This window comes from Grampus griseus (genome assembly GCF_964374135.1).
Source record: "Grampus griseus genome assembly, chromosome: 14".
Lineage (NCBI taxonomy): Eukaryota > Metazoa > Chordata > Mammalia > Artiodactyla > Delphinidae > Grampus > Grampus griseus.
Window position 1 is genome coordinate 29,244,347 of NC_139008.1, and position 27,899 is coordinate 29,272,245.

The 27,899-nt window shown below is 49.2% G+C and overlaps 1 protein-coding gene across 1 annotated transcript in view; it reads right to left on the minus strand.

Moving 5' to 3' along the window:
• SNX29 (sorting nexin 29) overlaps positions 1–27,899 on the minus strand; it is a 566,576-nt gene that overhangs the window by 471,010 nt on the left and 67,667 nt on the right. The window contains exons 5-11 of the mRNA XM_082671124.1: positions 26,160–26,340; positions 23,027–23,097; positions 21,599–21,847; positions 19,078–19,453; positions 12,217–12,335; positions 6,121–6,196; positions 4,322–4,404 (exon numbers count right to left, since the gene is read on the minus strand). Coding sequence (XP_082527250.1) covers positions 4,322–4,404; positions 6,121–6,196; positions 12,217–12,335; positions 19,078–19,453; positions 21,599–21,847; positions 23,027–23,097; positions 26,160–26,340 — 1,155 coding nt within the window. The remainder of the gene's footprint in view (positions 1–4,321; positions 4,405–6,120; positions 6,197–12,216; positions 12,336–19,077; positions 19,454–21,598; positions 21,848–23,026; positions 23,098–26,159; positions 26,341–27,899) is intronic.

Genomic DNA, 27,899 nt, shown 5'->3' on the forward strand with positions numbered 1-27,899 from the left:
GCACAGCACGGTTAACCTTCACAACGACCAGACCATACGAGACAAGTATTCATCGAATCCTTATGTTTAGACAAGGAAACAAGAGCCTGGGAGGTTTAAGAACTTGAACCTGGGCAGTCTGGTTTCAGAGCATGTCCTCCTAAAGCAACAGGCACGCTGTATTCCAACCAGCTACAACTCTGCACGCCCCAAATGCAGGAATGGAAAGGACCCCTGAGGCAGAATTACGGGTGTCTGGGTTTACCCGTAACTGTCTTTACTACTCCCCTCAATAACTAGTTTTTCATAACAGGCTTTTGTGTTTTCTTAAGTACCAAAGAGCCTGAAGAGAGAGCAGTAATGGGGGTGGGATCACACATCTTCTCTTGGGCACTAAGTAACAATAATATATGCCCCAAAAGTCTGGGACAAAACCCCTTGCCGTTTCAGAGACATGCAAGGGGGGGAGGCTGCTTGGCAGAGGACTTGTCAATTACCCGCAGCACCAAGGGTTAAGTACGCAAGCTCCAGCTCGATGACAGGGCCGAGACAGCCACCTGGCCCGATTATTCAGTGCAGGCCGGGAGCCACTTGGTGGGATGTGAGGGAAACACTCTCCGCTCCAGGGAACAGAGTTGGGGTTCCTCTAACAAGCTCTTCTGGGGTTTGTGAGAGTCGGGCATCTCCTCTGGAGTGCAATCCTACATGCTTCACATGCTGGGATGCAATTCTCATCCTGAACTTGGAGATCTCTTGGGACACCACTCCTGGGACACCCGCTGTTATGGACTGAATTGCATCCCTCCCAAATTCATATGTTTTGACTGTATTTGGAGGTAGGACCTTTAAAGAGGTAATTAAAGCATCCTTATAAAAGGAAGAGACACCAGGGATGCATGCTCAAAGAGAGAAGGTCATCAAGCCAGGGAGAGAGGCCTCGCCAGAAACCAAGACTGCCGGCGCCTTGACCTTGGGGGACTTCCAGCCTCCGGAACTATGAGAAATAAATTCCTGTTGTCTAAGCCACCAGTCTGTGGTATTTTGTTACAACAACCCTAGCAAAGGAGCACACCCTGGATACCCAGACAGACTCGCTCTTCTTATTTTTTTGCGATGACACAGGAGGCAGGGGCAGGATGGGGAGGGTACAAGTCAAAACCACCCACCGCTCAAAATTTCTCAGGATTCTGATCTCTCGTCTGGAACACCCACAGGACAGACAACATTGCTGTCCCCTGAAGGTGTCCTGAAATTTACAGCCACCGCAGAAAACAGAACCCCCTCCCGCCATACACACTTATCACCCACAAACCACACCACTACAGGGTGTCGAGGGTCAAAATGTGGATGTAGTGACATTTTTCTTCAGAGATGCAGGTTGTAAAGTCTGGGTATGCCTCTATTTGCCAAAGATACCAAATAAGAACACCGGATTTACATTTTTAGAAAAGTGTACGACTAAAAACAAGAAAAACAGTCTAAATCCTTGCCATCAACATCACTCGAGTGCGCTCAGAGGCATGTCCTTAGCGAAAACACACAAGCAGGGCCAGCACCCTCCTCAAGGTCAGAAGATGGCTGAGGGAGACCTACAGACCACGATCTCTGTCGACCCCAAGAGCAGCTGACAAAGAGAATTGTGTCTGAGATGGCGGGACCTCATGCCAGGGTGCAGGAGACCTGTGCGGAAGCACAGTGCTAGGTACCACAGGGTGGGGGGAAGTGGCGGTGTGGAGATGCCTGTATCCCTACAAATGGTGCCTAGGATGAGGTGCCCATGAAGCCTGGCCTCCACATCCTCGATTTCGGGGTCTTTAGAGTAGATGCACTTCAGGGCCAGGGTAAAGTCTCACCCCTCTAGGTCAAGGTGTGACCCACGTGAAGAGGCAGCACTGCAGGTGCTAGAAGGACGAGGCATCAACTAACCGTGCGCCACAGCGAGAATTCCTCTCCCCTTCCCACTCCTTCCGATGATGGCAGGAAAAGTACCTGAGTGGATTAGCACGGAGATACCTTCTCATGCTTAGAGAGGCAACCACATCCAGGCCGAATTACTAACACTGGCTCCTCTTCTTGTCTTTACTTTCACAGTTCCCTGCTATTTAAGTCAACTAAGAGTGGCTCTCCGTTCACAGTAAGCATATAAAAGTCCATTTTTAAACAAAGGCATTCAGGTTTTTTAGGGGCACCCATTCTTAAAAAATGGCAGGGTAGGTAATAGTACAGAGGTAAAAAAATACCTGAAATTTGAAAACCAGTGACCTTAGTGCTCTTCTGGCCCGTGTGTCCCACACACTGGCAGATACAGAAACATCTGCTCAGCTGAACCCGAGGCTGAGAGGTACCAGCGTAAACCACATGCCTTGGTTACGCAGTGAGACCACCCAATCCCCACACCCCAACCTCACAGCGCCTACTCATTTCCTTCCTCACCCTTCAATCAGAATGCTGGTTGCCCCCCGAACCCCTCTTCCTTCCTTAGCCATGGGTGGGTTTTTTTTTGGCGGAGAGTGGGCAGGTGGACAGATAGGACACACTGCCTCCTTAGCAGCCAGGGGAGGCCTCGGGATGGCTGTTGGCCACACAAGTGGGAAACTGTGTGCACCTTCTAGGAAGGGTCCTTACAGCTTGGGGGAGGGGAGAAGTTTATCTTTTTTGTGTCACAGACCCATTCCGCAGTCTGGTGATGAAGCCCATGGGCCTCTTCTCAGAAAAATGTTTTAAAATACATAAAATAAAACACCCAAGATTACAAAGGAAACTGATTAAATTGAAATAGAATTATTAAAATGTAAAAAGGAAAAGTGACACACTAATATACAGGATTTTTTATCACATTAAAAAACTACTGTATTTTCAAGCAGAAATGACATTGTGAGATTTTTCCATATCACTGTTACAGGTGCCTGTGACTTCTATCAGTGACCAAGTCACCCATTTTGCCAAGGCTACTAAGGGTCCTATGGTTTGCTGCTACTTTCATAATTAAAGAAAATGCAACCTAACTGTTCATGGACAGATAAGTGGATAAAGAAGATGTGGTATACACACACACACACACACACACACACACACACACACACACAATGGAATATTACTCAGCCATAAAAAAGAATGAAATTTTGCCATTGCAGCAACACAGGTGGACCTGGAGGGTACTATGCTTAGTGAAATAAGTGAGACAGAAAAAGACAAATACTGTATGATATCACTTATATGTGGAATCTTAAAAATAAAACAAACAAATTAATATAACAAAACAGAAACAGACATAGATACAGAGAACAAACTAGTGGTTACCAGTGGGGAGAGGAGGGGGGGGCAAGATGGGGGAGGGGTAAGCGGTACAAATTTCTATGGATAAAATAAACTACAAGGACATATTATACAGCACAGAGACTATAGCCAATGTATTACAATAACTTATATGAAGTATAATCTATGAAAATTTTGAATCACTATGTTGTACACCTGAAACTAATAATATTGTAAACAACTACACTTTAATTGAAAAATCAAGTAAAATAATAAAAAATAAATACTGAATTTCAGTCAGAGGTTAGAGAAAAAAGTCGTCATTTCTTCCCCTGTGCAAGTTCAGACCCCTGAATCCTACCTGTGGAAATGGAAGAAGTCTCTCCTTTGCCCCCTCCTCCTTCCTGGTACCTGGGATGAGAATGGGATGGCTGGAGCTAAAACAGCCATTTTGGACTATGAGGCAAGATAGAAGGAGCCCTGGTCTCCAATGACCATGGAGCTACATACCGGCCCAGCCTTCCTACCTCTGGACAGAGCGATGAATTCCTATCACATTAAGCCACAGTTTGCTGGTTCATTCTTTATTACATAAAGCCACTCAAACCTAACCGTAATTGCTGTATCGCTAATACTTTTACTGAGTGGTGAGGTTGCAAACAGTTTGAACCTGATCAGTAGCAACCTTCATTCATCTTTGAGAGACACTCTCTCCCTTACCTACAAAAGTGATTCCTCCAGAGCTACAAAGGAAACCCAACTAGAAAGTTCCTCTGTAGCTGACGGCCTTGCAGGAGACAAACCCGGAAACCGTGAACAACAGAAGTTTCCCTCTGCCTCAATCCTGCTCCACCTCTGAAGCACGTCCTTTAGAGCATTCACACACCCAGGTATCATGTTTTACAGCTCAGGGAGTTTACGACCACGCACCACACTCCAAGTCCACGACCAGGCACACACACACCTGACTTCACCCCACACTCTGTAAAGTCCACGGTCACGCAGGAGCAAGCACAAAGGCACTGCCTCGATGTGCAGGCCTAAGAGTCATCCTGGCATCGGCAGAAGCTGCTCAGAAAGTACTTACTAATTGTCATGGACTCTGGCACCGAGGCAGAAGGTAACAGGCTGCTCAGAGGACTTCCTTGGCCTGGAGGACTGGCTTCCACACTGGGAAAGGCAGGCAGAGGGAAGTTATAGTCGGCCACTTAAAACACACCTCCTCACCATTCAAAAACCAGCAGGCATTACGCTTGTTCAGGTTTACGAACTAGAAGGAAGGGAAGGATGCCCTTTGAAATCATAGTCGGTCCTCATTTGTGGGTTCCATAGCTGCAAATTCGCCTACTCCCTGCAGTTTACTTGTAACCCCAAAACTCCCAGCTCTCAGGTATAACATGGTCACCCATGAACACCCACAGAGTGGTCAGAAGGCTGAGTCATGGACGTGCATGCTCCCACCTCCTGCCAAACAAGGCAAGCCCTGCCTTCTTTCAACTATCATTCTGTCCTTCTGGCGAGCTATTTAGCACCACATTGTTCACATTCTTGTGCTTTTTGTTGCTGATTTTGCATCTAAAATGGCCCCAAGCTAGTGCTGAAGTGCTGCCTGGTGTTCCTGAAGGCAAGACTGCGAAGTGCCTGACGGAGAAAATACACGTGTGAGGTGGCCCTCGTTCAGGCCTAAGGATAGGGCTGTTGGCCTCGAGTTCACCGTAAGTGCATCAACAACATATGTTAAATAAGGTGTCTTTAAACAGGAACTGGCATAAAACATAGGTATATACTGATCTGTTGACAGATCTGTTGATCTGTTGACAAAAATGTTGTGACCAGACACTCCCAGGAACCTAGGAGCAATGGTTCCACCTTGACAGAACACGACCACCACAAATAACGAGAGTTGACTGTGTAGTTACAAAGAATTTGCAACGTGGAAAAACAGCACTTCACATCTGTCATGAAAATGGCAAGATCATAATCCGGTTACCACAGCCACACCCACACACCAGGAGGAAAAGGACCAAAAACATCACCGATGAAATGGAGTTGGGGTTAAGAGTGATGTCGTTTCCTGTACTGCTGCATTTTCCAAATTTTCTAAAATAAACAGCAGGAAGGACTCAGCGTCCTGGATGCATCTGGCAACACCAACCCTTCCTGGTATCGTACTAATCCGGACGAGCCTCCTACAGGGAGTGCCATTCTCAGAGCACAGGGCAAGACCGGAACACCAAGCATGAGTGGAGGTAAACAATGACCCCACTCTGGAGCCAAGGTTGAAAATGCAGAGGCTACACCCTGGGGACACCAATTTAAACCCATGGAGAGAAGAAGGAAAAAGCTGTAAGAGCAACAAGGATCGCGGTGGCGTCAGGGAGCCCTCAGTGTCCATCTCAGCTCTGCCACCAAATGTCCAGTGACTCTGGACAACTCAGCTTTCCCTTGAGATACTTTCATGTGGAAAAAAAGAAAACCAACGTGGTGCTTGCTACTGAATGGCAGACTAAGCACTTCACAGATATATAATATCAAAGTGGTTTAAATATTATGTAATATTACGATTATAAATTGTAATATTGTTATCATTATCAAACAGTAAAATCAAGCAAATTGTGATGGTGGAGGTACCCAGATATGGTTCCCAAAGTGGAAAAAGTAAACGTGGTATGCAAGTGAAATTTGACACATACCAAGTCTCGGGCCTGAGAGCCCTGGGCACTTCGCACTCTGGGATGTTAGACCGAACCTAAACTAAATTAACGTGAAGTGAGGCCTTGCCCTTCAGTCCCAGCAGGCGCCCACCCATCTTTAAAAAAGAATAGAAGGCAGAGTTGTAAAGAGGACAGTTCAACCCCAGAGGCAGCTTGGGGTCTGAATACTCACCTGTACCGAGGTCCAGGCTCTGGAAGGACGTGGTCATCGGGTCCTGTCCCGTTCTCCAGGCTCCCGAGGGGGGTATCTGCGCACACACAGCAACCACAGAGAGAAAGTCAGGGTTCTGTTCTCGTTTCATTTTCCCCATGAGACAAGGACACAGTGCAGACCCTGGCTCACCTGCTAAATCAGGTTACTTACAAATGTTTACCCGTCTGGCACACTGGATTTTCATCTGCTCCCTGTTTCATCTCTTTGGGCCGTAATCTCAGACTTGGTATCAGTCCCTGACCGGAGGCCCTATTTTCCCACTTAACCTTTTTTTTTTCACTGAGTATAGCTGACATACAATAATATCCGTTTCAGGTGTATAGCATAGTGATTCAACATTTATTTACACTACAAATTAATCACCAGGATAAATGTAGTGTTATCTGCCACCGACAAAGTTATTACAATATTATGGACTATATTCCCTATGCTGTACGTTACATCCCATGACATATTTATGAACCTCTTTGATCTGGAGCCACCTGGAATTATGCATGAAGTCCATATCCAGAGCCAACCTCAGAACCAGGGAATAATAAATGAGCTGCTAGATCCGCTCCCACCTGCAGTGTCTGAAGATGGACACACGAGGGCAGCACAGCCCACTGACTGCTGCTTTCTACAGCGCCACTTGCCCTGCATCAAGTGGGAAAGGCATTTGGAAGAAGTGAGGCCGTTATGTCATCTCTAGAAACAACAGGCAAGAGGCACTAAAGACTTTCATAGGTGCATTAGCTGCTGTTCAAGTCACGGAAGGACGCACGTCTCGTTGCCCTAAGTCATCTGTCGTGTGACCTCCTCCTCTGCTTACACCTGGTCTGGTCCTGCTCAAGATTCCCCAGCTCTTAAGAGGTTGACCTAAGGGAACCTTAAGGGCTTTTCTCACCTTTCCTTCTACCCCGCTGTCCCCACCAAACTATTCCACTCACTGCTACCTCTTTTAAGAAGTTCACAGAGGGAAGAGAAAGTGTCCACCTCTCTGCCTCCTATTTCTCGCTCCCCAGCATCGTGGTGAGGTCAGGGTACAGGCTCCGCCCACTGGCCTGGGTTCAAGTCCTTGCTCCCCAACTTCAATCCAGCAAGTTACCCAGCCTCTTTGTGACTCGGCTGCCTCCTCTCTGAAATGGGCTGACACTAGTGCCAACCATGCTTTTTTTTTTTACTGGAGTATAGTTGCTTTACAACATTGTGTTAGTTTATACTGCACAGCAAAGTGAATCAGCTATACGTATACATATATGCCCCCTTTTCATACATTTTAATAACGCCCGCCACATAATTTAATTTCACATTTTATTACACATACATTTCGGTGAGAGCGTGCAGTGAGCGGGGGCTGGTATCAGCTCGCCCTGAAACCAAGACCCCTCCCCTCGTCCTCCTAGGAGCTCTCTGCTCTCAGCCTTCAGAACACAGTGGTCCTCCTCCCCTCACTGTCTCTTTCTCTGATTCCTGCGTGAAGGTGTCGCTGGATCACGGCTCCGTGGCCTCTGACGCCCTTGGCAAACCCAGCAAAGGTCCTGGCTCCAGCTCTCGGCTCCGTGAAGGTGACAGCTCTCGAGCCCTCACCTCTGGCTAGGCCCTCAATCTTCAATAACTAAACCCACGTTTATAACCGCCCGCCAGAAAGCTCTACTGGGATACCGTACTGGCCCCCCAACTGATCATGACCTTCAAAACCGCTCCCACCTCAGAAGATGGTGGTACCACCCTCCCTCCCATCCCAGAGCTGGTCGGTGCCCAAGACCAGGCAGTCCCACCCAGTCACCTCCCACTCCCTGCTCTCCAGCCACTTCCCCCGCCCCCCAGTTCGAGGGCTCCAGGCCCTCCCTGGGCTCTTCTGCAGCAGGTCCCCTCAGCTCTGCTTCAGCCTCCAATCTAACTCACACACAGCCGTCAGATTCCACTCCCTGAAGCAAAGACAGGACTCCAACTACACAACGCAAATCCACGGGTGGAGTAAAGACCAGCATCACCCACCAGGATTCCGGACACCACGCCTACCCGGCCCAAGTGGATTTCCCGTCATAATACACGACCCTGACCCTGTGCCAGCTGCAGCGGGCCTGATGCACTGGGGCCACAGAGCGATCGCAGACACTGTCGAGGCCCCTCTTCCTCTGCCCCCAGCCAGACGTCATTTTTCCAACTGCCAGACGTCCACTCCCTTCAGCATGCCCACACCCCACCCCGGCACTGACGTGCTCCCCTGAATCCCAGCTGCGGGCCTGGCTCTGACTAGGGTCAGGGTCACACTGGAAGCAAAACAGACATGGTCCTGCCCTCACGTACCTCAAAGGCTAGTGCAGGTAGGGGTTCAGGGACAGGCGTTATCAGGTAATTACACAAATACACAATTTCAGGTGGTACACCAAGGTCGGAGAAGTGGAGACACCTAGGGTTACAATAGAGTGAAACCAAGGCCCGCGCCGCGTGCGGTGTGGTGGGCGGCCGGGCCACGGTGTTCTCTAACGCAGCAGCCCTTGGGCCGCAGCCTAAAGGCAGGAGGAGCTCGAGGGGAGGAGGAAGTGAAAGCTGGCTGGTATGGCCAGGGCAGCAGGCAGAGGGGAAACGGGAGGAGGTGAGGCTGCGGGGTGAGTGGGGGCCGGGTGGGCACAGTGAGGGTTCCGGATTTGGAGCAGGAGAATGAGGCAATCTGATGTACATTCTAAAAAATCACTCTGGCTGCTGAAAGAAGGATGGATGGATGGCAGACAGGGATAGAGAGCTGTTGAGAGGCTATTTTGTACGAGCCCAGTGAGAGAAGGATGAGTTAGAAGAGGGTGGTGGAAGCATTCAGAGGACACTTCGACCATTCATTCCTCCTCCTCTACGTCGGAGGATTAAAATGATGTCGCTGTCCCCTCCCTGCCTGTGGCACTCCCAGGGGACTCGCCTTTAGATCCCCCAAAGCCTGGCAGCGCCCCAACCCCAGACCCAATGGCAGGACTGGGAGAAGTCGGGGAACATTGGACCTGATGGGGAGAGGAAGGGGCCGAGGACCCAAGCTGTCCAGTGAACCAGCTCCGCATTTGCCAAAACCCAACTCCAAGCACAGGCCCTCAGCAAGGAGCAGTAACACTTCCACGTACATAGTCAGCAGGAATGCGTGTTCTGTCCCCCTCAATTTATGATTCTCAGTTGAAAGAAACTTCGGGGACTTTTTCTCCCTGGCAGCTTCAAACAGATGTTGGTAAATGTGCTTTGCTCTGCTCTAGGTAATGACATGCCCGGAGGAATGACTGGATCTAATCCTCCATCTGCCTGTCAGGGTCTCGGTGACCCTGGGCTGGTGTCTCCCTTCTCTGAGCCCCTCCCTAACCCCAAAAATGCAGCCCAAGGCATGGCCCCCCAAACCACAGAGGCGCCTCTCCCAAGGTTCAGAAGGATAATGATCCTGTGTTCAGGGTCCCCTTCTCTGCCGCCTTCTCCCTCCCCAGACTTAGCTACTAAAACATCCAAACTTCCCCGCCACAGGCCTCTCTCCCTTTTTTTTATCCCCTCCCTCTTTCTCTAAATAACTCCCAAGGTAAAGACATGAAATGACTCCCAGGCCAGAAAGAGAAAGGAGATCTGAACGTCACTAAAGTAGGCAAGTGTCAATCAGAAGGGACACTAGTCAAATGGAGTGAAAGAGAAGGAATCTTGGGGAGAAATCTGGCCGTGCACGCCCAGGGTTGCCCGTGGAGAGGCCGGGCCGGCAGCCAGGCCAGCCTCAGCACCACCAGCCCGCACACCTCCACGGACATGGGGCGTCAGGCCAGGAGGGACTTGATGCGCTTCAGCACTCCAGCCAGGACACGGCTTCCCCCAGCTGATTCTAGTATCTTCTGGCAGCCCTAGAATAACGCGCCTTCCCGTGCAGTGTTCTCACCATGATGAGTTTGCCCCTCAGGCGGTCACAAGCTTCCATGACTCCTGGCAGCTTTGTTAACAGTAAGTTTAAAAGCTGGCAGACCAGCCCACATGCAGCGCCTCTGGTGAGGACAGTCGAGACCAGCTGGAGCTGGGCTCCCATCACAGTGACTAGGTGAGCCTCTGGGTCTGCGAGGCTGACGGCCCGAGGAGGGACGGTGGGAAATCTGCAGGGGGAGGGGTGGCTCCTGGCGAGGATCCTGGAGGCCGGCCAGAATGCCGCGTTCCGTGACTAAACCCCTGATGCGAATGGCACACAGCCAAGCCCCAGGAGCAGCCTGACACGGCAACGAGCGACAGCTCATGACCCAAACAAAAGGCCGCCCGTGGGGAGCAGGGCAAGGGGAACGGGGAACCAGACCCCGACTCAGATGCCCGAACAAGCACTGGAAAGCCTCCAGCGGTCCCACAGACGAACGTGGGACCACCTACTCTCTGCCAGTCACCACCCCACCCCCCGCCTTCTCAGACATTCTGCTCGCGTCTGCACTGCTGCTGAACGGGCAAGGGCGAGGTGGCCAGACCTCCAACGCGCAGTGGCTCAGACCAAGGCTGGTCACCCGAACGGAAGCAGCTGCAGGGGCCGGCCTGGCCTGCAGACACCAGCTAGGCCCACCGGACCGTCCCTCTCTGGGGTTTCAATCAACACCTGGACAGAAGCTCTAGTTGGTATGGAAGGACACAGCCGAGGCAGTAGTGTTGGCACCTCAGCCAAAGAGGCCAAACAAGAGGGCGGAGAATGATGAGGGAGCAGAGACAGACCCGGAGGGAGAGGAGGTGGGGGCAGATCCCCACAAGGAAGCGTGGGGCACAGAACCAGAATGACAGCAGGACCTCGCCGGGCCCGGAATCCCTCCATCCCAAAGTCCCAGCTTCCAGCCCACGGGCGCCCGCAAGGCGACCTCACTAGTGCAATGCCTGCAGGAAGCCTGCCTGGGGACTTCACACGTGCCCGGCACCTTGTCCCAGATTAACTCAGGGAACCGTTGCCACAAGTCTCACAAGGAGGAGGTGTAACAATAACCAGCCCTTCCCTCGCAGGCTGTGGTCACGAGTGGATGAGCTAACCCAGATCCATCACCTTACAGTCCTGGACTCACTTCAAGGACTGCCATCACCGCCATCCATACTTTCCAGAAGAGAACAGCCTGGCGGACGTAAGTCACTTAGCCGCACTCTCATTAGCCTCAATTTACACCGGGAACATTGCCTCACAGGGTGGGCACGTGCCTCCCTCAGCAACTTCTAGAACTGGGCCTGAGCTGACCACCTGCCCCAAGACTGCGCCAGTCAGCGTGCCCGCCCTGCCTCGTGCCACAGCTAGTTTGAGTGGGTTTCTGTTCCTGACACAGTGACACAACAACGGTCTATCATCCGGTTCAGAATGTCAACAGCTTCCTGGGCAGTCGGTGGGCCCCGGCCCACGGTTCCCTAAACCTGGGCCTAGGAGGGTGAGAAGGGCACCTACACAAGGGGGCCGAGGCCTCCGTGACACGCTGGTGCTGTGAGGCAGTGACGGCGACCAAGCACTTCACTGCGCCAGGCGCTGCAAACACCTACCCCACCAGGGGAGCCGGGCTCATCCATGCTCCCAGCCTCACCGCCCACCCCCCCAATACCCCCCACCGTGACCTGCTCTAGCTAAAGAAAACAATCACGAACCACAGGCAAGCCTGCTCGACCACAAGGAACAGGTCAGAAATGCTTAGCCACTTTTAAGCAAGCTACTCCCTGACCCCCAAGCACTTGGCTGCAAAGAGCACAAGGACCTTTAGAGCTACGGGTTCTGTGACCTTCTCCCTTCTCCTAAGAGGCAAAAATAATGGTCACCATTTGTGATCAGCTTGCATGTGACCAAGTTCAACACATCACTGCCAAGAAGAAAAACAGGCCCCAAGGGCTCCCTGGTGGTTTGTCAACACTCACTCAGGTGAGAGCACCTCAAAATACCCAGGCTCAGCAAGGAGAGCAGCCTCTGTCGCTCCTGAGCTCAACAGGCCCCGACTGCCCTGAGCCCTGGCCTCCGTGCTCTCTCTCCCACTCTCCCACCCCACCACCCGCAGACGTAACCCAGCCACTCCTGCTGCTTCTCGAGCCAGAGCTGTGACAGGAGGAAAGGAGGAATCGGGAGACACCTACCTGCAGGGCCATAGGAGCCCACGCCACTGACCGGGAAGAGCACATCGGCGTCGCCATGCAGCACGTGCAGTGGAGCCCAGCTGTGCATCTGGGAGAGGCAGGCAGCCCCGTCTAGCGGCCTGCGGGGGGAGAACACAGCTGCACATCAGGGCCGAAAGCCCCAAGGGCCCCGAGTAGTACAGCACCTGATGGGCCTCCACAACCCCCTCTTGGGAACCAGCCAAGCCATGAGGGGGATGAGAACAGAAGCAGGCCCGGGTGGGAGTCGGGAGCCAGCCCTCCGGTGCTCACTCCTTCAGCCCGTGTTTACTGAGCACCTCCTACCTGCCCGGCAGTGCGCACACACTCTGTGCTGGCAAAGAACCAGCCAACAGGGTCCATCCTGCCCTCATGGAGCTTACAGTCTACTGGGGGAAGCAGACATGAGGCACGTAATCCCACAGGAAGGTGTGAAATGGCAGCTCAGGTCTGTGGAGCTGGTCGGGAAGGTGGTGGAAGGCTTCCTTGAAGAAGGGAGGTTTGAGGTGAGGACGGAGGGAAGAGCCAGAGTCACGGGGGCGGGAGGTGGGGGCAGCACATTCTGGTGCTGAAGCAGGAGGAGGCCCCGTGGGCTCCAGGCTCTGAAATGACCTTGGGCTAGGGTCCCTATGCCTCGCTGGTTCTCAAACCCTCACAAGTAAAAGGACAGAACCAGACCGGATGGTGTCTGGGTCCCTTCCAAGAAAGGGGGTCAGCTCAAATATTAACCAGGCTCATATGATCTGTTATACTGCCACCTTATCCACCAAGTACCAAACTAACCTGAGCCGTCTTTGTAACGCCAGGCTGGTCCAGTTAAATTTGAGAAAGTATTTGCCCACTGCAGCATCTGCCTCTGGGCAATCAAGCACCACTGACAAATACCGGGAAGCATCTGTGCAGTACTTGAAAGTTTATAAAATCACGTAGCAAATCAGTTGTAAAGAAGACCAAAGCAGATCATAATCATACCTACTTAATGGAGGGAGGGAGGGAGGGAGGGATGAAGAGGAAGAGGAGGGGGAGGGAGAGGGAGAAGGGGAGGGAGGGGAGGGAGGGGGTAGGAAGACAACTCAAAGAGATCATGCGACTTGTCCAAGTTCATCACTTGGCCAGAATCAAGGCTTCAGCCCAGGTCTTCCAGATCCAATTACAATGAGGTCTCCTGGCCACTGCCCCATCACTGACATGATGTATATAATTCTTCTTTCATTTAGAGCAGGGATTAACAAAATTTTTCTGGAAAGGACCAGATAGTCAGTTTTAGGCTTTGTGGCCATAAGTATACTTCCTTGTTGGTTTTTTGTTTGGTTGGTTTTTGCTTTTTACAACGCTTTAAAAAATGTAACAGCCATTCTCGTCTGGGGGCAGATTTGGCCGGCAGGCTAGTCTGTCAACTACTCTTTTTTTTTTTTTTTTTTGCGGTACGCGGGCCTCTCACTGTTGTGCCCTCTCCCGTTGCGGAGCACAGGCTCTGGACGCACAGGCTCAGCGGCCATGGCTCACGGGCCCAGCCGCTCCATGGCATGTGGGACCTTCCCAGACCGGGGCACGAACCCGCGTCCCCTGCATCGGCAGGCAGACTCTCAACCACTGCGCCACCAGGGAAGGCCTGTCAACTCCTCTTTTAAGGCCTGTCTGTAGACATTCTCCTTTGAGCACTCTCGAGCTTTTGGTCGCACGTTTGACACAGAGCAGGACACACATCAGGTAATAACCCTAACAGATTTTTGCCACCTGTGTCATTTAGTCCTGCAGGTAACGCCCAGGACGCGGCACAGAAGAGGAAGCGCCCCCGACCTGTGTGCCCAGCCGCAGAGCCAGGTTCTGGGGTGAACTTGGCTCTGCCTCTACAATCTGTAAAGAACCGCCCGCCCGGGGCTCTGATCCAGCAGCTGGCAACCAAGGGGACTCCCAGACACCCAGAGGTGGCCAGGGGCGCCCCTCGGGACACGGCAGCAAAACCACAGGCCTTTCCCGGCCGCTGCACCAGCTCCAGGCAGGTGGGACTTTCTGTTGTTTCTAAGGGGACATCTTGCCACTTTCCAGCAACACATGCAGAGCACAAAGTGAAGTCAGGTCCCACCAACTAAGGTTCGGACCCGAGTAAAAGTGGCCAAAGGCCTCCACCTAGAAAAGGAGTTACACTGAAGTGATTCCTAAAGCAGAGACCAATTCAGAATACGGGGTCAGAGTTGGGCTTAGAAACAGAACCGGTGTTGCTTTTCATTAGAAAAGTAAGACACTTATTTTAAAACCTACAAAATGCCATAAAGAGGAGGGGGAAAAATACACCCAAAGCCCCATTACCCAAAACAACTGAGGTAGACACGATTTCCATAGTGTCTTTTTTTTCTTTCTTTCCTCACGTGCTTTCCTTTACGAGGTTGTAATGAAGCTAGATGTAGGTTTTTATATTTTGCTTTTTTCATTCGATATTAACTCATAATTTCATCTTCATACTACTTAGATACTTTTAGATGTCATTTAAGATGTTTCAGATCCGGAACATTAAGATTTAGACTACAAAATATTCCACGGTTAACTGTTCCTCTGTGGTTGCACATTTTCGTCAGGTTCACTGCTTAGCTTTTCTAAATTAGCATGTTGGTATCTAGACGCAGCAAGCTTTTTCCTGAGGCTGGTCCTCAGGGTAGCTTCCCAGCAGTGGAATTACTAAATCAAGGGGGATAAACATTTTTAAGGCTCCTGACATCGTGTCAAACTGTTTTCCCCAAGGGCTGTGGACATGACCAGCGCTCTATCAGGATGACCCTAGCACCAGCCATACCTCATCATTATTCCACAGTTAACGCCTGCTATGTGTCTGGAAGATTCCAACCATCGAGGACACATTGAGAGCAAGCCTTCCAGGCAGGGCGCTCACCCAAGGCTGCCTTTCACCCAGTTCTTTTTTTTTTTTTCTCCCGTTGCGGAGCACAGGCTCCGGACACGCAGGCTCAGCGGCCATGGGTCACGGGCCTAGCCGTTCTGCGGCATGTGGGATCTTCCCGCACTGGGGCACGAACCCGTGTCCCCTGCATTGGCAGGCGGACTCTCAACCACTGCACCACCAGGGAAGCCCACCCAGTTCTCTTTTTAAATCTTGACGAAGATGATGGGCAAAACAGAGTGTTTGGTTTCACTTTGTGTTTGCTTAATTGCTGGTGAAGTGCAAAGTTTTTCATGTTTGTAATTCTTGTTGAACCATATTTTCACCCCACTTTCCTGTTGGTGTCATGGAGCACACATAAAGTGACAGGAAAACCCCTTTCTATAATAAAGATATTATATCCTCTTTTAAGAAAAAACAGGGACTTCCCTGGCGGTCCAATGGTTAAGACTCTGTGCTTCCACTGCAGGGGGCCCGTGTTCGATCCCTGGTTGGGGAACTAAGAACCCGCATGCCACCTGGTGCGGCCAATAAATAAATAAATAAATACTTTAAGAAAAAAACAAAAGCAAGGCCAACACTTATAAATACTGAGGTAGTTAAAAAACTAAAAACAGAACTACCATACGACCAGCAATCCCACTACTGGGCATATACCCTGAGAAAACCATAATTCAACAAGAGTCATGTACCACAATGTTCACTGCAGCTCTATTTACAACAGCCAGGACACGGAAGCAACCTAAGTGTCCATCAACAGATGAATGGATAAAGAAGATGTGGCAGATATATACAATGGAATATTACTCAGCCATAAAAAGAAACGAACTTGAGTTATTTATAGTGAGGTGGATGGACCTAGAGTCTGTCATACAGAGTGAAGTAAGTCAGAAAGGGAAAAATAAATACTGTATGCTAATACATATATATGGAGTCAAAAAATAATGGTTCTGAAGAACCTAGGGGCTGGACAGGAATAAAGACACAGACGTAGAGAATGGACTTGAGGACACGGGGAGGGGGAAGGGTAACCTGGGACGAAGTGAGAGAGTGGCATGGACATATATACACTACCAAATGTAGAATAGATGGCTAGTGGGAAGCAGCTGCATAGCACAGGGAGATCAGCTCGGTGCTTTGTGACCACCTAGAGGGGTGGGATAGGGAGGGTGGGAGGGAGACGCAAGAGGGAGGAGATATGGAGATATATGTATATGTATGGCTGATTCACTTAGTTACAAAGCAGAAACTAACACACCATTGTAAAGCAATGTTAAAAAAAATAAAATACTGAGGTAGGAGGGACAAGATTTTTCCTCAGTCCTCGGACATTTTTCCTCAGTCATCAAAGAAGGGGTTTAACTGCCAGCAAGTAGAGGTGTAAACCTTTGGCCAACAGAGCATCTAAAAGACCATCAGAGCATTCGACTTTGCCAAAGGCCACTGCAACCCACCATGTGCTTCTCCCAGCCTGGCCCCTTTCCTCCCACAAACCTGGCTGTGCTATTAAACTTTTAAAGTTCTGGCCCCTCCAGGATCCTAGACCTTTCACGTGAATATTAGCTTAGAAGCAAAACGAAGGTATTACTCAGTAGGCCATCTCATCATTTCTCTCTCTTTGCCCAAGAGGTTCTGCAGAATGCTGACTCAAGATCCCCTCGTTATGCCAGGGAGTGGCTGTCCATAATCCACAGGGGGCCCAATGGCCTCAAAGGGCCCAGGCCCTGTAAAGGTCACCCTGCACTGTTTTGTGTTTCACACATCACAATGCTGGCAGCTATCCTGGCTCGCAAGCTGGCCTCCCAGCTCCAGCCTCCCCTCAATGTCACCAGTCCAGTAGGAAGAGAAATGACTGTGTTTGAGGCCAAAAAACTGATTCGTGGAGTGAATCAACTCAGAGGTGCACTCACCTACAGAGACAGAGAATGCAAATGGCATTTCCTAAAAGGCCCAGAGGAAGAACTGTAGGCAAGTGTGATGGTTAACTTTATGTGTCAACTTGGCTAGGCCGTGGTACCCAGACATTTGATCAAACATTATTCTTGATGTTTCTGTGCAGGTATTTGTCTTGATGAGATTAAAATTTAAGACAGGAGACTTCGAATAACGCAGATCACCCTCCATAATTTGGGTGGGCCTCATCCAATCAGTTGAAGGCCTTCACAGAAAAAGACTGAGGTTCCCCCAAGGAAGAAGAAATTCTGCCAGCACACTGTCTTCAGACTCAAATTGCAATTCTTCCCTGGGTCTCCAGCCTGCCAGCCTACCTTGCAGATTTTGGACTTGTCAAGTTCCACAATCACATGAGCCAATTCCTTAAGATAAATCTCTCTAGATAAATGCATACATACATACATACGAGAAACACACACACACACACACACACACACACACACACACACTATCGGTTCTGTTTTTCTGGAGAACCCTAATATAGCAGGTCACAAGACTGGACGCAGGTACAAAATCATTCGTACACAGTACGCAAGAACAATGCTGGAGGGAAGCTACCCTAACATACTTTAGTAGGAGAAAAAAGCCTTGTGCACGAAAATGTTCATGTCAGAATGGCTGATAACAAAAAACAAAAACAATGCCAACAACCTAAATACTCAACAACAGGGGAACCGCTAGCAAATCATGACATTGATCTGACAGAGTATCAACCAATCGAGATTCATGGCTGTGTAGAAACATGGAAAATACCTGACAGTATTATAAGCTTTGGAACACAGCCTAACCTTAATTCCAGTTCTTCCCACTGGTTTGACAAATCTTAACTAAAGAAACTCGCCTTTCATCCATCAGGTGGGGTTGGCACCACAAACCCCCCGGGGCAGCTCTAAGTATTGGGATACCGTGAATCTGCAGTTTGCCTCATCGGGCCTGTCCCAGATGATCGACAAGGTAATGCTACTAACATGGATATGCATGTGAATGAGGATGAGAGTAAATATCAAAGACAAAAACAGGGAAAGTCTCATGAGAAAGAAAAAAAACTCCAGTTCAACACATGGACACGCAAAGCTTCGGGCTAGAGGCACACTGTGCCCCTCCACTGCACCAGGGGTCTCGGGGTCTTCATTTTACACTTTCACGGGCTGGTTTTGAAGCCAGCCGTGACTAGGGTTGCACTGCACACTACAGAGCTCAGGTGAAGAGGTTCCTAGTTTATTCGGCATTAAGAGTAAGACCAAGCACAGGAATTATTACGAGTTACAGTATAACAGCGGCCACAGCTGCCTGCATTCTTTCTTAAAGTGCCAGCACCCATGCCCAAGGCCCAACACGCAGGGTCCCATTAACTGGACAACAACTCTACAAAGCAGATGCTGTTTTTCTCTAGGTCTCACGTGAGGCCTGAAGCTCTGGGAGGTGAAGAAACTCGTCCAACCTAGTCTAACCTAAGCCACGCAGCTAGTAAATGAGAACCCAGGTTGTCTTGATTCTAAGATCCAAGCTCCTAACTATGCTTTTCTGTTTTACGCCTTCACTTGCACCAAGCCCCTCCTGCAGGTATACATGCACCGCAGCTCCAGTGTTAAGGTGGCGAGTGCAGGCCAGTTACTGCCGTTCACACCCCTGCAAATAAACACAGAAATTACCAGCTGGAGACTATTCTCTAGAATACCCTGCCTCTCTCCTGAGCTTCCTGGGCTAGTGGCAAGTAAGGGATGCAAGCAAAATCCAAGCAACAAAAATGAAAGACACAGACATAAAGCATCAAGGCCTACATCTTGACACCAACTTTGCAGTAGGTACCTTCAAATAGTATATATGCTCCCTTCTCCTTAGTTCTCAGGAGTGGAGCAAACTCATGCTCCTTCTTCTGAAATCGAGATCTGAAAAATGAATGATGCCCCAAACAAACAGAAAACTTGCAGTCTAATTTCACCCAATACTATAGAAAGAGCCAGCCACCCTTCCTCAGAAGCTCAAGCAGAACTTACTTCTCCGGCGACTCCGAGCGGCCCGGGCACTTCTTTCCAGGTGTGCTCCCGTACACGTCGTCCTCATTCTCATCCACGTCTTCATCATCGATGCTTTTCACATCGAGCTTCTGGTACCCAAACTCCCCATTCAAAGACAGAGAATCGATTTTCCATGAGTTGCTGCTCTGACTTCCGTTGGAATTTGGCCCAAAGGGGCTTTCAAAGGCCGTCATGATATTGACCGAGGAGCGGTCGGAGTTCTCCTCCGAGCTTTCCCCCGCCCCAGGGATCTTCTTAAAAACATCCCCGGAGCTCTGCTCGTCTTCCTCGTCATCAAACGAGATGATGTTAGTCACCTTCTTTTTCTTCTTCCTCTCCCTTTTACACTTGGCATCTGGCAAAAGATATGAGATAAGAAAAAGCAGGCAAGATAAAGCAATGATGGAGCCATCCTGCCTCTAGACTGTGGAAAATCTCTACTGTTCTACTAAAAACTAGATCTGAGATAAACTCAGATTTCTTTTAACCCTTGGAAAAAAAATTTGTCTACGGGAGACCAAGCAAAATGGATGTGAGCCTCTACCTCTGATGTGAACATATACGCCCTAGAGCATATATTACAATCATTCCTTCTAAGCAATCCTTCCAAGCACTTTGATTAAAAGGATGAATCATTATTGAAATGAATTGTATTGTAGCAAACGGAAGTATCTTTGGAAGATACTCTCATGGCTGGGAGATGAGACCAAGAAAATCAGTTTAGGGATTGTAGTCGACAGTTTAACAGCCACAATTCCTCCCAGCCCAGCACGATGCCCCTTTACAGTGGGGCTTTGCTGTCCCCCATCAAGGGTGCTATCTATTTCTCCACCCTCTGGAATCCAGGCTGACTTAGTGCTCTGCTTTTAAGAACAGAATGTGGCAGAAATAACAGCGTGTGAGTTCTAGAGCCTAGGCATTACCCTCATGGAATGCTGCCCTGAAATGACCATGGATGAAGCCGGTCTAGCTTACTGGAGGATGGGAGACCATGTGGGGGAAAACTGAGATGCCCCAGCCAAGAGTCAGCACCAACTCCAGGTGCATGAGTGGGGCCATCTTGAATCTTCCAGCTCAGTCACCAGCTGAATGAGGGAGCCCAGGTGAAACCACCAGAAGAACCATCCTGCCAACCCACAGAATCATAAAAAAATAATAAGTTGTGGTTGTTTGTTTTAAGCCACTACATTTTGGAGCGTTTGTTACACAGCAAAAGCTAACTGAAACAAAAGTCAAGACTGCCTTGGTGACCAGCACTTAGACGAGCCGGTTTGTTCACCCATCTTAATCATCCACCTTGGGTGTGAGGCACTTTGGAGCCGATTCCATAAAGTCAAATCCATCTAAACCAAGGTGTGACATGGTGACGCTTCACCAGTGTGTCCCAACTCTGAGACAGTGTCAGAAGCAGGTTCCCAAAATGGACAGAAAAGATACTCCTTTGGCCAGTTTTTGTTTGCTTGTTTGTTTGTTTGTTTTGTCCATGCTGCATGGCATGCTGGATCCTAGTTCCCTGACCAGGGATCAAACCCGCACCCCCTGCAGTGGAAGCACGGAGTCTTAACTACTGGACTGCCAGGGAAGTCCCAAGATACTCCTTTGGGTATGCAAATTCCAGCATCTCTGGTACACAAAGTTATCAACAGTCCTGTTTCTATGTCATTTGCGTGGGGTCTCTGCTCGAGAAAGAGAGGGCAAGACAGATAAAGCCAGTGTGTACCAAAGACTCCATGGGATTCTGAGTCTTCACCATCATTAATAATTCCAAAGGGATGACCATGATTACTGCTTTGTTTAAGGGATTTGAGAATACCAGGATTAAGCTCTTATACCCAAAATTTCCAATTTTGCTGTTGCAATATTCTGGATGTCCCAGAAAGTTCAAGGGGTATTGTAAACTTCTCACAAAATTGATCAGAACTGAATCAACTTTCTTTGCCTCCTCACAGCCTAGAGTCAAAGCTGACCAACTCCCTCCTTCCCCCGGCCTCCACTTAAATGTCATCCCCGCAACGGTATACATTCTCCACAGCACCCTGAGCTGGGCTTTCACCCCACTTATCAGAAGGATAATTAAAGAAATGAATGGATAAAGGAGTGAAGATCAACTTCCCCTGGCTTCACGTGACCATCACACCCTCCCTTTCAGTTTGCTCTGACTGAGCTGCTGGCTTGGTTACCCTATCATCTTCACATCTCAGGAAGGCTCTCAGATCCCTTTCCAAGTGAATAAGGGTAAGAAAGATAAACACGTGGGGACTTCCCTGGCAGTCCAGTGCTTAGGACTCCGTGCTTTCACTGCAGGGGGCACAGGTTCAATCCCTGGCTAGGGAACTAAGACCCTGCATGCCACACAGTGCAGCCAAAAAAAAATTAAAAAGATAAACACAAACATGAACTGAAAATATGAGTGCATCAGATTTCACTCCCCTTGGCGCTTTCAGATGACACAATCTGTCATCCTCACCCGACCCTCTGTCCTCCCCTCGTTCTCGCTCACCGGCACTGATGTGCTTGGACACGACGGGCAGGTGATCGGTCTCCTGCTCAGGCCTGATGAGGATGGAGACAGCCGAGGATGCCGTGATCTCCCTGAAAAGGCTGCTCACTCCTTGCGTGGATTCCTTCAGCAGGGAGGTCACATTCTGCGTGGATTCCTTCAAGAGGTCCGAGACGGTGGGAGCAAACTTACTCTGCCCGTTTAAATCCTTGTTGTCGATGTTAATCGCGAAGAGTATGGAGTTCAGACCTGCCCCCAAAAAGGGAAAAGCCTGTTGTGTCTGCTGTTCAACAGTCACACTCCAACACAATAAACAAGCTGCAGACGTTATAGTACACAAGAGGGTACACACTCGTCTCAAATGGCAATAAAAACCACCCACAAAACTGGGGTCAGGAGATACCCGCTATCACTGGAGTTGAGTCTTTCCAAATTCTCTCCCTATCCGTCAGGAAGACAAATGCAAATAAGAAGTCAACCGTGGGGAGGTTAAGGAGTAAGTTCTGAGGTCGGACTGCCTGGGTTGAATCCCAGCACTGCCACTTACATGCTCTGAGACCTTGGGTCAAGCCATTCATGACCTCTGAGCTTCAGTTTCCTTATCTATAATAGGGGGACAGCAGCATCCCTTACAGAGTATTAAAGACCATCACCCATCGAAAACAGCTCAGTAAGCAATCAAAAAATGTGTACCAGTATCATTACCATTATCACTTTAGGCAAAAACTTGCCCTGGTCTCCTATGGCCCACACAGGACATCATGGTCACCTGACTTTTCCTCATCAATGGACAAGCCTAACATAACTCTCAGTAGGTGGGACTCAGTGCAAACTTTGAGGGAAGAGAGAAAAAGGAGGCAACAAAGGATGTGGAAGAAAGAAACAAGTTACCCACTTTACCCTTTGAGTGACAGTCAAATGTTAAACAATTTAACAATTCATCAACTAGCATCAATGCAGGGCTTTCATAGTAACAAATCATGTACTTGACTCTTTCTCACATCTCATTCTCTCACAGCCCTATACAGGTGACTGCCGTGCTATCAGGATTCCCACGTCACAGAAGAGAAAAGTAAAGGTAAAAAAGCTCACAGGATCTGCCCCAGGCCACCTGCCAGACAGGGGCAGAGCTAGGCTTCAAAGGCAGGTCTCCTCCCCCAGTTCCCTGGATCTTTATATTACACTTGCAAAGCCACGGCCAAACACCCTCAACCCCATGCTTTCCCAGCCAGGGCACCAAATTCTAGATAAATGGACTCAATTGCTCATCACCACTAAAGGAAGGACAGCGGCAAGTGACTCATTATTAATTCGGTGAGGAGAGGGAAAACCAGAGCATCCCTTGGAGTTATAAATTCACTCCCAGGCAGCCTCTTCTGCTCACCAAGCTTCACAGGAGCCCCCGCCCTTGGCCCTGGCCAGGCTTACCAGCTGCCATGGTAGGAAGCATGCTAGACCTTTCTTCATCCATCACAAAAGCCCAGTCTTCATAAAAAGTGCTGCAAATTGGAAAACAGGGGAAAAACTCTGAACAGTGGTTCTCAGCATCTGTCAGCCAAACAATTCCTACACATGGTTCCCTGGAAAATCCACGCCTGGGTGTCCCAGAGTGGATATACGAGGTCTCTGCTGGGCTGAGGCGTCTGGTTATAAACAAAGGATTGAGCGCACATATCCTACAACTTCCTCACTGGTCCCCTGAGATCTTCAGAGTCCCCTGAGCTTGAAAGTACTGAGATAGGCATGAGATGTACACGTGGTATTTCTGAAGCAGAAAAGGAGAAGGGGACAGACAGAGGGGTGACTTCCACTCAAGCTATGTCTCTAAGAGACAGACAGGAAATCCAAGCCGGCCCACAAGGCCCCCCTGATTGGGTTAATACAAGAAGAGACAATTTCAGTAAGAAATTATAGTTCCATGGCTCCATCAACCAGGGCATTTGTATATAACACCAGCTTGGGCTGCAGCCCAAAAGCCCAAGTTACCCCTGGAAAGGGCTGGGAGGCTAAAAAGGCCCACAGATCTAAACAGCAGTGGGGGAGGAGGGGGACAGAAAGGCCTACAGGTCAGTCCATTGTTCAAGGTCATTCAGCAATAAATGGTACAGCCAGGGCTCCAAAGCAGGTCTCCCAGCCTTATTCCCCAGCTCTTTATCTGATCCCCTGTTAAGCAATAACAAGCAAATACCCTCACCCCTCAGACTTCCCCGCCAGGTCAGAGAACCCTAAACTAACGGAGTCAAAACCCAATTTCACTGAAGCACAGTCAGTGACGGGTGACCTGGAGTTCAGCAAGAGACTGGATACATAACTGCTGAAGCGACTGAATACAACTAACAGAAAGAGAAAAGAAACACATCATTTTCAACATACTCAACCTGGCAAAAATGTCAACGGAAGCACAGACTGCATGTTCAAGGTGGCACTGCAACTAGACCTCTGAGTCCCAAATTCGTGATTCTTTGCAAATTGGAGCCAGTTTTCATGCATGTAAATGAATCTGGTTTTCCCACATCAAGTTAGAGTGGCTAGTGATTCAGGTAAGTTCAACTTTGATTCTTAACAGCTGATTCACTTCAACTGCTCACTCTTACATTCAACCTTGACAATGAGAGCACAACTCTGAGCTACAGCTGTCCCTTGGTATCCATGGGGGATTGGTTCCAGGACCCGCTTCGGATACCAAGATTTGCAGATGCTTATATAAAATAGTGTAGTACAATTGGCTCTCCAAATCTGCAGATTCTGCGTCCACGGATTCCACCAACCACAGATCTTAAACACGGTCCTCAATCTACGGATGGCTGAGACCACAGATGCAGAACCTGGGGATAGAGAGGGCAGACTGCACTTGTAAATGATCTGCTGGAAAGAGCTTCACACACACACACACACACACACACACACACACAAACTATTATAAGAAACATGAGTATGTTTTCCTTAATGAAAGCTGGTTAATGCTCAGATGTACACACAGACATTCGCAGCCTCCCAACTCAGACCCTAAGCAGCACACAGGTACAGCTGATGCCAGTCGTTCTGGCCCCCATCCCTACCATTTCATATCCACAGGGTCTGAACACACAACCGGACAAGGTACCACAAGCAACATCAATAGGAGAACTTCAAGGGTATCTTTAACAGCCTTAGCGCACAATCCCAGAACACCTAACAAACTACTGGTAGAGAGGTGACCACAAGCAACAGGAGAAACAGAAGAGGAGACTTGAGCCAGGGAACGCACAGCAAGATATGAAATCACGGAAACGCATCACGGCACTGAGGAAACGCCAGCTTAATGAATTAGCTGACACTTCAGTGCTGAGGATCTGGGCTGATGTGGAAGTTATTCAAGGGTCCAGGGCAGAATTGACCACTGTCCCTTTGCATCATCAGGTGACACAAAACAACACGTCTAGTCCACCCTTCTCAGAGGGAAAATAACAGCGAGAGAGAGAGAGAGAAAGGGACAGGGAGAGGAAGACAGGGAGAGGAGAAAAAGGTCACAAACACCAGCATACAAGCAAAATGACAGAAAAAATACCAACATGTTAGCAGAGTTATGTCTGTGCAATTTATGAGTGATTTAAGTTTTGTCCCAGAGGGTTCTACAGCATCGTCAAATGTTTCTGAAGGGAATATGGCTGACTGTACTGTCGTTGATGCACATTCAATGCCGTCTCCCCATGGCTGTGGGATAACCATACCTCACCCACCCTGCTGAGCTTGCCTGTGGCCATGTAACTTGCCGGCCAGTGAAATATGAGCGGGAGTGAGCATCACAGCAGGCAGAGGCTTTAAGAGCCCCAGAGCTTCGCTCAGCCACAGCCCCTTGTCCTGCCTTGGCAATCAAGAAAGCATATGTAGAGACGGAGCCTCTGTCAGCCTGGGTCCCTGAGATGAGACCTCCCACCCATGACAGACATGCAGCAGGGGGAAGAAATGAACTCGGCTGTCTCAAGCTAATGAGTTTTATACGATGCTTGTTATGATAGCATAACCTGGCCTATACGAACTGACAGAGTGAACTTTATGATCAAGAAAAAAAGAAAACAAAATAAAACGAGATGTTGTTTCATAATAACAAATGACTTGTCTCCCCAACTTAAAACTTCCTTATTTCTTTCCATCAGTTTAGGGTTGATTAACCTCAAAAAAACCAAAAGGAGCTGTACAGTACGCAGCACGCAAGGTGAGACACACCATGAAACTGGGCACTGAACACCCAACATCTAAAGAGAAAGAAATTCTGAATCCGAAAGAAACCCAGATTAAAATTCCAGCAAGTGGGGCGCAGGCTGTGTCCTAAGACAACAGCGCTCTCCACACCCCAGGCCTTAATAATAACAAGCATCTATTGAGTGCTTGCTGCATGCAGCTGTCATGCGGAGGGAGCCCTTTACAGGCATCCTCATTTAGTCTCTGGTCGACTGTCCCCACAGCACAGCTGGACAAGCTGGGGCTGGAATAGGGGAACCCAGCTGCCCCAGATGCAGGCGGGCAGATACTACGACGGTCACCCCTCGGCGCACCCCCTCCCCGAGCCCCTCTGGGGTACCTGAGCCTGCTGTGGTCGGCCAGGAGCATGTGTAGGTAGCGCTCCAGGGAGTGTTCGTTGAGGGCGCAGCGTAGCCAGGCGCGGCCGCGGCCCACGTCCGAGGCGATGTGGCCCAAGGCGTAGAAGCGCTGCAGCTCATGCTTGCTGAGGACCTCCTTCACGTAGAACCAGAACACGGGCTCTGCGGAGACAGTGGGACCGCGCTGTGGGACGTGCATCGTTTGAAGAGGAACACCCTTGGGCAGTTTTTGGTTTTGTTTTTTTTATTGAAGTATAGTTGATTTACCACAATGGAGAAGAACATTAAGAAAAAAAAAAAAAAGAATTGTATATATGTCCATGGGCAGTTTTCAGGGTTGTAAAAGAGTTACTTCTTAGCACCAAAAAGGAAGATACCCGAGAGTATATTGAAAATAAAAATGAACCCCCCATCCGCCATCCAGAGGTGACGACCAACATTAACATTTTCAAGTCAGTCTTTTTGCCTGCACTTTGCTTTTTTATACAAAATTGACATCTGTGAGAGCTGAATTATGACCCCCAAAGATAGCCATACCCTAGTCCCTGGAACCTGTGCATGTTACCTTTTATGGCAAAAGAGACTTTGCAGATGTGACAGGTCATGTCATTACAGGTGTGCAGGTGTGTCCTTACAGCAGAATGACCCCTGTAAGGATCTTGAAACGGGGAGATTATCCTGGGTAGTCTCTGGGGGCCTGCCATAATCACAAGTGTCTTTAAAAGAGTAAGGGGGAAGGAAAGCTGATGCAGAAGAGAAGGCAGTGCCATGACCAGGGAAGCACAGCCTGGAGTGATGTGGCCACAGCCAAGGAATGCCAGAAGCCACCAGAAGCCGGAAGAGGCAAGGAACGGACCCTGCCCTGGAGCCTCCAGAAGGAACCAGCCCTGCCATCACCTTGACTTTAGCCCAGTGAAACTGACTTTGGACTTCTACCCTCTATAAGAGAATTAGTTTGTGCTGTTTTAAGCCACAAACTTTGTGGTAATTTGTTAGAGCAGCCATAAGAAATTAATACACCATCACATTGTGTGTTGTATATGTATGTATGTGTGTATATATAAATACACACACACGTAGCTTTGTATCCTGACTTGTTTCTTTTCTTGTCTAGATCATGAGCATTTTCCTGTAACATGTAAAGATCTCTGAGAACGTGATTTTTGATAGCTCCCCAGTTAAACACAATTTATTTCAGGACTGTTGGGAACATAATATAATGCCAATTTTCCCTGTATAATGCTTTGGACATCCCTGTACATAACTCACTGTCCTTGTTTCTAGTTCCTTAGGGGAGATTTCCATAGGTCTGAGCAGATTTAAGGCTTTAAGGAAAGCTAAGAAGTTTGTTTTTATCCGTAAAATAGTCATCGTGTCGCCTCACATCCTGCTTTTCTTGTCTACATGCGCACAGATGTTTTTCACAGGTGTAATTCTAGTGTATACCTAATTTTGTAACCAACCTTCGTTACTTAAGGACAGTCATCAACACTTTTCAATGCTGCCAATAATAACGGCAACAACAGCGATGGCGGCTACTACTTATTGAGCATTAGCTACGTGCCAGCCACTGCACCCAACACTCTCCATCCGACCTCAGTCCTCACAACCACCAAGGCCATCTCCATGTCAAAGACAAGGCTGAGGCCCAGACAAGTGAAGTAACTGGCCCAGTGACACACGGTTTTAAGTGGTACAGCAGAAAGGGACCTCAGAGCTGT